The sequence below is a fragment of the Ailuropoda melanoleuca genome, chromosome 9 (genome assembly GCF_002007445.2).
Source record: "Ailuropoda melanoleuca isolate Jingjing chromosome 9, ASM200744v2, whole genome shotgun sequence".
In the NCBI taxonomy this organism is placed as follows: domain Eukaryota; kingdom Metazoa; phylum Chordata; class Mammalia; order Carnivora; family Ursidae; genus Ailuropoda; species Ailuropoda melanoleuca.
The window spans coordinates 28,281,404-28,295,192 of record NC_048226.1 but is presented as its reverse complement, the minus strand read 5'-3'; the positions used below and the strand labels follow the sequence as shown (position 1 = coordinate 28,295,192).

The 13,789-nt window shown below is 36.2% G+C and overlaps 1 protein-coding gene across 3 annotated transcripts in view; it reads left to right on the top strand.

Moving 5' to 3' along the window:
- The window catches only part of PEAK1 (pseudopodium enriched atypical kinase 1), a 287,490-nt gene that overhangs the window by 248,293 nt on the left and 25,408 nt on the right, over positions 1 to 13,789 (top strand). For all 3 annotated transcript variants that reach the window (XM_034668003.1, XM_034668004.1, XM_034668005.1), the window contains one exon: positions 10,057 to 10,802. In XM_034668003.1, coding sequence (XP_034523894.1) covers positions 10,057 to 10,802 — 746 coding nt within the window. The remainder of the gene's footprint in view (positions 1 to 10,056; positions 10,803 to 13,789) is intronic.

Sequence of the window (13,789 nt, the reverse complement as noted above, 5' to 3'; positions counted from 1 at the left end):
TAAAAGGACAGGAAGCAAGTGTTGGTGTGGGGGAGTTGATGAGAAATAGTGGTAGATAAGACTGAGAGCCTTGACCAGCTTGCTGAGGAGTTTGGACTTTATTCTCTAGGTGGAAGAAAGTGGCATGATCCACCCTCTCCCACCTCCTCTGATAAGCACTAAAGAGCTGCTGACAGTGATAGACTTTGTCTCACTTGTCAGTTCTGAGGTAATTTTTTAAAAAAAGCACTTTGGGAATCTGTTCCTTCCATGTCCATGATTATTTTTGTTTGTTCTAATTTGGAAAAATGGGTGGAAAATGACACCCATAAAGCCTCTTCTGGGGACCACATCGGAAAGGCCAAGAATAAGTTCGTATTTCTAGCTTTTTCATCTATACATTAATAACTCCTTCCCTTTTTTCTTCTTTCCTTTTTTTCTTCTTTCCTTTTTTCCTTCTTTCCTTCCATTCCCCTCAGCCAGACTCTGCTTGATTCTGGGTATACAAATGAGACACAGTGTCTGCCCTCAATGAGTGACAGTAGTAGGGAATTTCGACAGGGACACAAATCAAGTGTTGTCAGTAGTCGGAGAGAAGTGTTCACAACATATATATATATATGAGGTCCCAAGGAAAAAGAGGTCAATTTTGGGGAGTGGAATAAGAAACACTCCTCAGAGGCAGAATGTTTAAAGAGGAGAGGAGAGGAAAACCATTCCTGGAAGGGGTTTAGCCTGAGCAGAGATAGAGTGTGAAGTTGCCAAGCGTGCTGAAGACACTGCAAGCAGGTTGGTAGCTCTGACTTCAGATGCAAGATGAAATGCTGCAGGGAACACAGGTACAGCCAGGGCTGGGTCGTGAAGGCTTGCTTTCTGTGCTTGAGCCAAGAAAATTCTGTCCTCGGGATCAAGTCCAAATTCTCAAGGACATATTTTTTAAGTAGAGGACTGCCATGATCAGCTTTGGTGTAAAAAAAAAAAAAAAAAAGAAAGAAAGAGAGAGAAAGAAAGAAAGAAAGAAAGGAGAGAAAGAAAGAGAAAGAAAGAAAGAAAGAAAGAAAGAAAGAAAGAAAGAAAGAAAGAAAGAAAGAAAGAAAGAAATCTCTGTAATGACCAGTGTGGTGTGGGAGCCAAAACTGGAGACACTGATAACAGACGACTGTCACAGTAGTCAAGCAAGGATGATAAGGTGCTGGCACAGTTCACTGCTTCTAACCTTCTCCCTCACACTTCATCTCTGAAAGGGCTGGGTCAGCAAGCGGAAAATAAAGATTTGTTATAAAGCCTGTTTCTGTCATGTTGTAAATAAACTATGGTTCTGGCTTCTCGCATTAGCTGAGGCAAAATAGGTGGGGCAGCTCTGGGAAGGAGGCCTCATTGTCACAGGAAGAGTTCAATTAATACCGAGCCCCTCCATCCTTGGTGATGGTAAGGGCACTGAGGAACAGAAAGATATGACTAGAAACTGAATTTATGGCCGTTTCTAAGAATGGATTGTTGATTTGCTTTATTGAGATATAATTTATATACCATAAGATTCAGAGGGTACAATTCCATGGGTTTTAGTATATTCACAGCATTTTACAATCATCACCAGTGTCTAATTCCAGAACATTTTTATCACTCTAAACAGCAGTCACTCTCCATTTCCATTCTCCCCATTCTCCATCAATCACTAATCTACTTTCTGTCTCTTAGGGACTTACATATTTCTGGACATTTCATGTAAATGGGATCATACGATATGTGACCTTTGTGACTGGCTTCTCACAGCATAATATTTTCAAGGCTCATACAGGAGTTAGCATATATCAGTACTTCATTTCCTTTTACAGCTGAGTAATATTCATTTATCCATTCATCAGTTGATGGACAAATAAGTTGTTTCTCCTTTTTGGCTGTTAGGAATAATGTTGCTAAGAACATTTGTGTACGAGTTGACATATGTTTTCATTTCTCTTGGGTATATGTGTAGGATTGGAAATGCTGGATCATGTAGTAAACTTTATGTTTTACTTTTTGAGTAACTACCAAACTGTTTTCCAAGGTGATTGCACCATTTTGGATTCCTACTAGCAATGTGTGAGCGTTTGAATTTCTTCATATCCTCACCAACACGTGTCCATCTTTTTGATTATAACTACCTTAGTGGAGGTGAAATGTCTTGTCGTTTGGGTTCACATTTACCTAATGGGTGGTGATGTTGAGCATCTTTCCATGTGCTTATTGGCCATTTGTTTATCTTCTGTGGAGAAATGTCTATCCTTTGCCCACTTATAATGGATTATTTATCTTTTTGTTGTAAGTTATTTATAAGTTCTGGATACAAGTCTCTTATCAGATACATGATTTGCACATATTTTCTCCCATTCTGTGGGTTGTCTTTTCACTTTCTTGAAGTTGTTCTTTAAAGCACAAAAGTTTGGGGCGCCTGGGTGGCTCAGTCTTTAAGTGTCTGCCTTCAGCTCAGGCCATGATCCCAGGGTCCTGGGATAGAGCCCTGTATCAGGCTCCCTGCTCAGCAGAGAGCCTGCTTCTCCCTCTCCAACTCCCCCTGCTTGTGTTCCCTCTCTCGCTGTCCCTCTCTGTCAAATAAATAAATAAAAATCTTGGGGGGGGAGGGGAAGGATTCTTTGGGGGGGGGAAGGGCACCTGGGTGGCTCAGTCGGTTAAACATCTGCCTTCGGCTCAGGTCATGATCCCAGGGACCTGGGATCAAGTCCCACATCGGACTCCTTGCTCAGCAGGAAGCCTGCTTCTCCCTCTCCCACTCCCCATGCTTCTGCTCTGTCTCTCTCTCTCTCTCTGTCAAATAAATAAATAAAATCTTTTTAAAAGGTTTAAAAAAATAATAAAGCACAAAAGGTTTAATTTTTATGAATTATAATTTATTTTTTATTTTTTCTTTTGTGCTTTTAGGTGTCATATGTACAAAATCATTGCCTGATCCAAGGTTGAAAAGATTGATTCCTTTGTTTTCTTCTAAGAGTTTTATAGTTTTAGTTCTTATGTTGAGATATTTGCTATATTTTAGTTACTTTTTATACATAGTATAAGGTAGAAGTTCAATTTCATTCTTCTGTAGATGGATACCCAGTCGTCCCAGCACCATTTGTTGGAAAACTACTACTTCGCCGTTGAATTGTCTTGGCACCCTAGTTGGAAATTGACCATAAATATACAGGTTTTTATACTCTCAATTCTAGTCCATTCATCTATATTTCTATTCTTAGTACACACAGTCTTTTTTTTAAATTTTTAATTGAAGCATAGTTGATGTACAACTATTAGTTTTAGGTATACAACATAGTGAGTCAACATTTATAGACATTACAAAATGCTCACCAAGTGTAGTTACCGCCTGTCATCATAAAGTTATTGTAATATTATTGACTATATTCCTCATGCTGCACTTTTCATCCCTGTGACTTTATTTATTTTATAACTGGAAGTTTGTACCTCTTAATCCCTTTCACCCATCTCCCCAACACACAGTACATGCAATCTTGATTACTATAGTTTTGAAGTAAGTTTTGAAATTGAGAAAAGTGAGTTCTACAACTTTGTTCTTCTTTTTCAAGATGTGTTTTGGTTATTTTAGATCCATTGTATTTCCATATGAATTTTAGGATCCTCCTGTCAATTCCTGCAAGAAAGCCAGCTGGGATTTTGATAAGGATTACATTAAATCTTCAGAACAATTTGGGGAGTGTTTCCATCTTAGCATATTAAGTCTCTGATCCATGAACATAAGATGCCTTTCCATTTATTTAGGTCTTTAATTTCTTTTAGTGTTGTTGGGTAGTTTCCAGTGTAAACTCTTGCCCTTCTTCTGTTAAATTTATTCCTAAATACTATATTCTTTTTGATGATATTGTAAATGGAATTGTTTTTTAATAACAATTCTTTGATTTTTCATTGCTAGTGTGTAGAAATATAATTGTTTTGTATAGAGCTTAGATCTTGCAACCTTGCTGAATATTAGTTGTGATAATTTTTTGTGGATTCATCAGGGTTTCCTATATACAAGATTATGTTATCTTTGATTAGAGTTTTACTTCTTTTCCAATCTGGATGTTTTTGTTTGTTTTTCTTTCCTAAATTGCCCTGTCTAGATCCTCCAGTAAAATGGAGAACAGAAGTAACAAGAATGGAAATCCTGTCTTATTCCTAATCTTACTAGGGAAATAATGGAGTTTTTTACCAGTAGGGATGACGTTCACTTTGCGGCTCTCATAGGTGCTCTTTATCAAGTTGAGGATGTTCTCTCCTTTTCCTAGTGTGTTCAGTATTTTATCTTGAAAAGGTGTTGGATTTTCTCAGATGCTTTTTCTATATCTGTTAAAGTGATCATGTGAGGTTCTGTCCCCCTTTATTCTGTTTGCCTGTTGTATTCCATTGATTGATTTTCAGGTGTTAAAACCAACCATGCATTCCTGGGACAAATCCAACTTTGTCATGGTATATAATCCTTCTTATATGTTGCTGGATTCAGTTTGCTAGTATTTGGTGAAGATTTTTATGTCTATTCATAAGGGATATTAGTCTCTAGTTTTCTTGTGATGCCTTTGTCTGATTTTGATGTGTAGGTAATATTGGCTTCATAGATTTCAAGCTGGGAAGTGCTCCCTCCCCTTCTATTTGTGGAAGAGTTTGTGTAGGACTGTTATTAGTTCTTCTTTAAACATTTGGTAGAATTCATCAATAAAGCCATGTTGCTCTGGACTTTTCTTTGTGAGAATATTTTAAATTACTAATTCAATATCTTTTCTTGGTATAGGTACCTCTATAATTTTACCACTTATTCTCTTCTAGCTCTAATTTATACTTTTAGTCATTCAGAAACATTTATTTTTTTTAAAGATTTATTTGAGAGAGAGAGAGAGAGAGTGCATGCATGAGTGGGGGGAGGGGCAGAGGGAGAGAGAGAGAGAATCTCAAGCAGACTCCTTGCTGAGCATGGAGCCTGACACAGGGCTCAATCCCGGGACCCCTAGATCATGACCTGAGCCAAAATCAAGAGTCAGATGCTTAACTGACTGAGCCACCCAGGCGCCCTAAGAAACATTTATTTAGCATCTTTTATACCCAGACCCTGTCTTGACATAGAGGACACAATAATGAATCAAGCAAAGTCCTGGCCTAGTGTTCTCATATTCCTTGTCTCTCTCATTCTTATGCTATATATATATATATATATATATACACACACACACACACATTTTTTTTGTTTATATTTATATGTAATATAGCTCTCTTTCTTGGAAAAAATATTTATTTGCCAAATGCCATTGGTGGAGAAAGGTGGTCCTTAGGTTTGCTGTATGTATTGTCATAGTTCTCTTCTCGTTTCTAGGTGTTCTTGGAGAGAGTTGCACGAATAGGAAATGGAATATATTGTTAGTAAATCACAGTTTATATTGGTGCCCAAACTAGATATTGCTAAAAGGACATGATTTTAATAAAAACAAATCACCATCTTTATTTAGTATCACCCTCAGAACCATGTGGTGCCGTCTATTCTATCTGACCATCAGGAGGAGCATGTATTAGTTTCCTAGGGCTGCTGTAACAAAGTACCATAACCTGGGTACCTTAAAACAAGAGAAATTTATTCTCTCAACAGTTTTGGAGGCTAGAAGTCTGAAATCAAGGTGTTAACAAGGCCATACTTTCTCTGAGGCTCCAGATAGAATCTCCTTACCTCTCCCTAGCATCTGGTGGTGGCCATCAATCCTTGACATCCTTGGCTTGCAGCTGCATTATTACATTCTCTGCCTCTGTCACCACATGGTGTTCTCCCTTTTGTTTCTCTTTATATGATGTTTCCTCTTTTTATAAGGACACCAGTCATATTGGATTAAGGTCCATCCTAATGACCTCATCTTAACTTGATTATCTCTGCAAAGACTCTATTTCTAAATTAGGTTATATTCACAGGTACCAGGGGTTATGACTTCAACATTTTGGGAGAGAGGACATAATTCATCACATAACAGAGCATCATTCTCTTACTCTGAGATATTCGATAAGGCCTCATTTTAATAACATTACTAATTATAATAACTTTTATAAAAGTTCCATGGTATATTTCTCTGCCTTTAAAAAAAATAATGTCTCTCCCCATTATACAATAAGCCCAAAAGTTGTCATTGATCACAGGTGTATTTGTTTATACATTATGCTCTTTACCACAAGTGTAGCTACCATCTATCACCATACATCACTGTTACAAGATCATTGATTATATTACTTTTGCCATGCCTTTTGTTCCATGACTTATTCATTCCATAAGTGGAAGTCTGTATCTCCCACTCCCCTTCACCCATTTTGCCCAGACCCCCACCCCTCTCCCCACTGGCATCCATCCATTTGTTCTCTGTATTTATATGTCTCATTCTGCCTTTTGTTTGCTTATTCATTTGGGTTTTTTGTTTGTTTTGGGGGGGGAATAGATTCCACTTATGAATGAAATCATATGCTATTTGTCTTTCTCAGTCTTATTTCACTTAACATAATACCTTTTGTGTCCATTCATGATTTCTCAAATGGTATAATCTTATCCTTTTTTATGTTTAGTTTTCTTTGGTTAAATACCCAAGTGGAATTATTAGATCATATGGTATTTCTATTTTTAATTTTTTGAGGAACCTCCATACTGGTTCCCACAGTGGTTGTACCAATTTATATTCCCACAACAATATATGAGGGCTCCTTTTTCTCTACATCCTCGCCGACACTTGTCATTTCTTGTCTTTCTTATTTTAGCCATTCTAACAGGTGTAAGGTGATATCTCATTGGGGTTTTGGTTTGCATTTCCCTGATGATCAGTGATGTTGAGCATCTTTTCATGTGTCTGTTGGCCATTTGTATATTTTCTTTATCTATTCAGGTCCTCTGTCCATTTTTGGTTAAATTGTTTGTTTTTTTGTTGTTGAGTTGGGTAAGTTCTTTATATATTTTGGATATTAACCCCTTATAAGACATATCATTTGCAAATATCTTCTCCCATTCAGTAGGTTGCCTTTTTGTTCAGTTGATGGTTTCCTTTGCTGTGCAAAAGATTTTTGTTTTGTTTTATTTTGATGTAGTCCCAGTAGTTTGTTTTTGCTTTTGTTGCCTTAGGAGACATATCTAGAAAAATATTACTGTAGCTGATGTCAAAAATATTACTGTCTGTGTTCTCTTCTAGGATTTCTTTGGTTTCAGGTCTCACATCTAGGTCTTTAATTCATTTTCAGTTTATTTTTGTGTATGGTGTAGTCCAATTTTCCCAGCACCATTTACTGAAGAGAATGTCTTTTCCCCATTGTATATTTTTGCCTCTTTTGTCATAGATTAATTAATCAATCATATAATTGTATGTTTGTTTCTGGGCTCTGTATTCTGTTCTGTTGATCTGTGTGTCTATTTTTGTGTCGGTCCTATACTGTTTTGATTACTATAGCTTTTCAGTATAATTTGAAATCTGAAATTGTGGTACCTCCAGCTTTATTTTCCTTTCTCAAGATTGCTTTAGCTATTTAGTATCTTCTGTGGTTCCATACAAATTCCGGTATTAATTTGTTCTAGTTCTGTGAAAAATAGTGTTGGTATTTTGATAGGGATTGTATTGAATCTGTAGATTCTTTTGGGTAATATAGACATTTTGACCATATTAATTCTTCCAGTCCATGAGCATGGAATATCTTTCCATTTGTCACTTCCATTTTCCTTCATCAGTGTTTTGTAGTTTTCAGAGTACATGTCTTTTACCTTTTTGGTTAAGTTTATTCCTAAGTTTTTGGTGCAATTACAAATGGGACTGTTAATTTTTTTCTGCTACTTTATTTTTAGTATACAGAAGCACTACCAATTTCTGCATATTAATTTTGTATCATGCAACTTTCCTAAATTCATTTATTACTTCTAGTTGTTTTTTCATGGAGTCTTTAAGGTTTTCTATGTATAGTATCATGTCGTCTGCAAATAGTGGCAGTTTAACTTCTTCTTTACCAATATGGATGACTCGTTTCTTTTTCTTGTTAGATTACTATGGTTAGGATTTCCAGTACTACGTTGCATAAAGGTGGTGAGAGTGGACATCCTTGTCTTGTCCCTGATCTTAGAGGAAAAGCTCTCAGTTTTTCACCATTGAGTATGATGTTACCTATGGCTTTTTCATATATGGCCTTTATTATGTTGAGGTATGTTTCCTCTAACCCGACTTTGTCTAGAGTTTTTATCATGAATGTTGAGTTTTGGTAGATGCTTTTTCTGCATCTAATAACATGAGCATAGAATTTTTATCCTTTGTTTTGTTGATATGTATCACATTGATTGATTTGTGAATATTGAATCATCCTTGCATCCCCAGAATAAGTCTCACTTGATCACAGTGAATGACCTGTTTAATGTATTGTTCATTCAGTTTGCTAATATTTTGTTGAAGATTTTTGCATCTAGTTCATCAGGGATATTTGCCTGTAGTTCTCTCTCTCTTTTTTTTTTTTTTTTTTTTGTGATGTCATTGTCTGCTGTTAGTATCAGGATAATACTGGCCTTGTGTTTATTTGTATTATCATGTATTTGGAAACTTTCCTTCTTTTTCTATTTTTTAGAATAGTTTGAGAAGAATAGGTATTATCTCTTCTTTAAATGTTTGGTAGAATTTACCTGTGAACCCATCTGGTCCTGGACTTCTGTTTGTTGGGATTTTTTAAATTACCAATTCAATTTCATTACTTGTTGATCTTTCTATTTCTTCCTGATTCAGTTTTGAAAGAATGTATGTTTCTAGGAATTTATTCATTTCTTCTAGGTTGTTTAATTTGTTGGCATATAACATTTGGTAGTATTCTCTTATAGTCCTTTGTATTTCTGTTGTGTCAGTGTTACTTCTCTTTTGTTTCTGATTTTATTTGGGTCCTTTTTTTTTCTTAATGAGTCTGGATGAGGGTTTATCAATTTTCTTTATCTTTTCAAAGAACCAGCTCTTGGTTTCATTTATTTTTATTTTATTTTATTTTTTAGTCTCTATGCCATTTCTTTCTGCTCTAATCTTTATTATTTATTGTTTATTTATTATTTCCTTCCTTCTACTCACCTTGGGTTTTATTTGTTCTTCTTTTTCTAGCTCCTTTAGGTGTAAGGTTAGATATTTTTTTTTATTCAAGCTTTTTCTTGTTTTTTGAGGTAGACTTTATTGCTATATATTTGCCTCTTAGAACTGCTCTTGCTGCATCCCAAGGATTTTTTGGATTGTTGTGTTTTCATTTTCACACATCTGCATCTTATTATCTTCTAAGTGCAAGTGCTAGAAAGGAAGCAGAGTAATTGGTTCTATAACTAGGGCTTGTAAGAGATGTTCAAAAGTACTATTACTCAAATCACAGTTTAGATACCCCACAAAATAAAACAGAATCATGTAAGAGTTTGTGAAGGATGTTTGGAACAGCAGTTGACTGCTCATATATATTGTTCCCCTTATCCCAATCGCAAGAATTTATACATAAACCAGTTTAAGATCAGTGCTAGAATCCATCTCTGTAGTGAAATAAAATAACATGGTTTATGAAATCGTATTCATATGTTTTGGATTGAAAATGACAAGTGCTATATACAATTCAGTGTAACTTTGTAACAAAGTAAAAGAACAGAATAGTATTTTCTGAGCATCAGTCTAGTGGTCCCATTGCTATTTTCAATTGTTTTTTAAAATGCTTCCAAGTATTTTTCTTAATCCACAAATGCTTTGATCTCTACTCTGTCACAATGCAATTATTTGAGTGTCTGTCACTCTTTCATGTTCTAATGGGGTAAATACAGCACTCTTGGAGGAAGGAGTAGAAAATCTCAATTCTTTTTTTGAAAACAAAGCCCATTACCCTGTTCTCTGGCACAGAAATGCTGAGACATTGTTCACATTTTATTGCTCCCACCAAGTCTTTGGTTGCTCTTCTTCAACCATTTTGAATTAAGGCATTGACTTCTTATATTCTCATGGCCACATCACTTATTTCTCCTTAAGTTTCAATTATGTAACAAGAATAAAAATTTAACTATTATTTTTCTTTCTTTCTTTTAAAACAATACAGGGCAATCCAGAGCAGCCATGATACCACCCAAGCATCCACGGCAGCCTAAGGGAACTTTGGATGATGCCATTGCCTTTAGTGGGAAAACAGACCAAGAAGCACCTAATGCTTCCCAACCTACGCCACCCCCACTGCCAAAGAAAATGATCATAAGAGCCAATACAGAGCCAATCCCCAAAGACCTCCAAAAATCCATGGAAACGAGTCTTTGTGTTGTGGCTAATCCCACCTATGATATCGACCCCAACTGGGATGCCAGTAGTGCTGGCTCTTCCATCAGCTACGAACTCAAGGGACTGGACATTGAGTCTTATGACTCCTTGGAAAGACCTTTGCTCAAGGAGAGACCTGTCCCCTCAGCAGCAAACAGTATCTCCAGCTTAACCACTCTCAGTATTAAGGATAGATTTTCCAACAGCATGGAGTCCCTGTCCAGCCGGCGTGGTCCCTCTTGCAGACAGGGACGAAGCATGCAAAGGCCACAGAGACAAGCACTTTATCGAGGACTTGAGAATCGGGAAGAAGTGGTGGGTAAAATCCGAAGCCTTCATACAGATGCCTTGAAGAAACTGGCTATAAAATGTGAAGACCTCTTTATGGCTGGACAGAAAGACCAGCTCCGTTTTGGGGTAGACAGCTGGTCAGACTTCAGGCTAACCAGTGACAAGCCATGTTGTGAGGCAGGTGATGCTGTTTACTATACAGCTTCATATGCGAAAGATCCACTTAATAACTATGCAGTCAAGGTAAGAAAATATTATAAATCTGATTTTAATCTTATCCAACACACTGTTGTTGGGATGGGTCTGTTCTTCTTTCCTGCATTCCTCCATTCAGCAAAAAGTTACTGATCATCTATCTACTTTACACGAGATATTGTAGTAAGCTATGACTGTTTGCAGAGGCTATCTGTACAAACCGGTACAAATAGGTCTGTTATGTGCCTTCCACTCTGTTTCTGTCTTTATTGTCTAACAAATAAGAGACCCTTGTCTGCCCCTACTCTAGGACTCTTCTGCTTCTTGGAGAAACGTTTTTATAGAGCAAAATAACCAATATTTGTTGATGTCCAGGAACATTATTGGTGTTACATGATATGATCTTTATATCAACTTTATGAGATTAAGATTTTTTTATTCATTTGACTGATGAGGAAAATAAAACTCAGACAGGTGAGCTGACTTGCTTAGGGTCACACACCTAGCAATTAGTAGAGCTGGGATTTAAGCACAGATCTCTCTGATTCCATTGGCTACACTTTATCCATTATGTCACATATTAATTTCTTAACTGTATATTACCCATTCCAGACAAACCACTTCTTCAAGAAAGCTAAAACTCTTAACATCAAGAATTCTTGTCCAACTACATTCACTGTAAATCAGCCATAGTTTTCATCAATGTAACAAATAAAGCATGGACTTTCTTACATTTCCATTTTTATTTGTCTCAAGGTATTTTTTTATCTCTCTTGATTTCTTCTTTGACCCACTGGTTGTTCAGTAGCACGTTGTTTCATCTGCACAGATTTATGAACTTCCAGTTTTCCTTGTGTACTTAATTTCTAGTTTCATACCACTGTGATCAGAAAAGATGCTTGATAAAATTTCAGTCCTCTTAAATTTATTAAGTCTTATTTTGTGGCCTAATATATAATCTATCTTGGAAAATATTCCATGTGCACTTCAGAAGAATGTGTATTTCTTTGCTTTTGAATGGAATGTTCTGTATATATCTGTTAAGCCCACCTGGTCGTCTGTGTCATTGAAGGCTGGTGTTTCATTGTTGATTTATTTTGTCTGGATGATCGATCCATTGATATAAGTCTCCTACTATTATTGTATTGCTGTCAGTTTCATCCTTTGGTCTGTTAGTATTTGCATTATATATTTAATCCTCCTATGTTGGGTGCATAAATATTAACAAATGTTAGAGCCTCTTGTTGGATTGATTCTTTTATCATTACGTAATTCCCTTCTTTGTCTCTTAACACAATCTTTGTTTTAAATTATATTTTGTCTGATATAAGTATAACTACTCTAGCCTTCTTTTGGTTTTCATCGGCATGGAATATCTTTTTTTTTGTCCCTTCATTTTCAGTCTGTATGTGTCCATACATATAAAGTGAGTCTCTTTGAGACAGCATATAGATGGGTCTTTTTTTTTATCCATTCATCCACTGTGTGTCTTTGGATTAGAGGATTTATGCATTTACATTCGAAGTAATTATTGATAGTTTGTGCTTATTGCCATTTTGTTAATTGTTTTGGGGCTGTTTTTTTGTAGGCCCTCTCTCTTTCTTATCTTGATCTCTTCCTTTGTGGTTTCTTTAGTGGTATGCTTATATTTCTTTGTCTTTTGTGTTTTTGCCTTTTGGTTACCATGAGCTTACATATAACAACTTATATCTATAAAAGTCTATTTTAAGTTGGTTACAACTTAAGTTTCATTCCATTGTAAAGCTCAAAATCATTACTCTTCCTCCACACATTTCATGGTTTCTTTTTCATTTTATGTTTTTGATGTCACAGTTTACATCTTTTTATTTTGTGTATCCCTTAACTATTTGTTGCAATCATAGTTGTTTTTACTAGTTTTGTCTTTCAGTCTTTATACTAGCTTTACAAGTGATTGATCCACTAACTTTACTATATGTTTACCTTTCCAGTGATATTCTTTCTTTAATATGTGTTCTTGTTGCTAATTAGTGCATTTTCTTTTCAGCTTAAAGAAGTTCCTTTGATGTTTCTTGTAAGGCCAGTTTAGTAGTGGTGAACTCATTTAGCTTTTGTTTGTGTGAAAAACTCTTTTTCCTTCACTTCTGAATGATAACTTTGCTAGCTAGGTAGAGTACTCTTAGTTGGAAGTTGTTTTTGTTTTGTTTGTGTTTTTTGTGAGTTCGTGGGGGGTGGTTAGCACTTTGAATATATAATACCACTTTCTTCTAGCTTGCTAAGTTTCTGCTGAAAAATCTGTTCAGAGTCTTATGGAGGGTTTCCTTGTATATAACAAGTTGTTCTTCTCTTGCTGTTTTTAGTATTTTCTCCTTGTCTTTAACTTTTGACATTTTAATTATGTGTCTTGGTGTGGCTTTAGGGTTCCTCTTATTTGGAACTCTCTGGGTTTCCTGGATCTGGATGTCTGTTTATTTCCACAGGTTAGGGAAATTTTCAGCCATTATTTCTTCAAATAAGACTTCTTTCCCTTTCTCTCTCATTTCTTTTTCTAGGAACGCTATGAAGCAAATGTTGTCCATTTGATGTTGTTCTCTACATCCCTTAAGCTGTCTGCACTTTTTTCTTTTTTGTTTGTTTCTGCTGCTCTGATTCAGTGAATTCCACTACCTCACCTTTAACTGATCCTTTCTTTTGCTTCATCTAGTCTGCTATTGAACCCCTATAGTGTATTTTTCTTTTCTTTTCTTTTCTTTTCTTTTCTTTTCAGATTTTATTTGTTTGAGAGGGGAAGAGAAAGAGAGAGAGAGAGTGAGCGCAGGAGTGGGAGAGGGGCAGAGAGGGAGAGGGACAAGTAGACTCCGCACCAAGTGGGGAGCCCGACATGGAGCTCAGTCCCAGGATCCCGAGATCATGACCCAAGCCAAAGTCAGACACCTCATCAACTGAGCCACCCAGGTGCCCCAGAACCCCTATAGTGTATTTTTCAGTTCAGTTTTTGTATTCTTCAGCTCTGTGGCTTTTGTGTGGTACTTTCTTATATTTTCCATCTCCTTGTT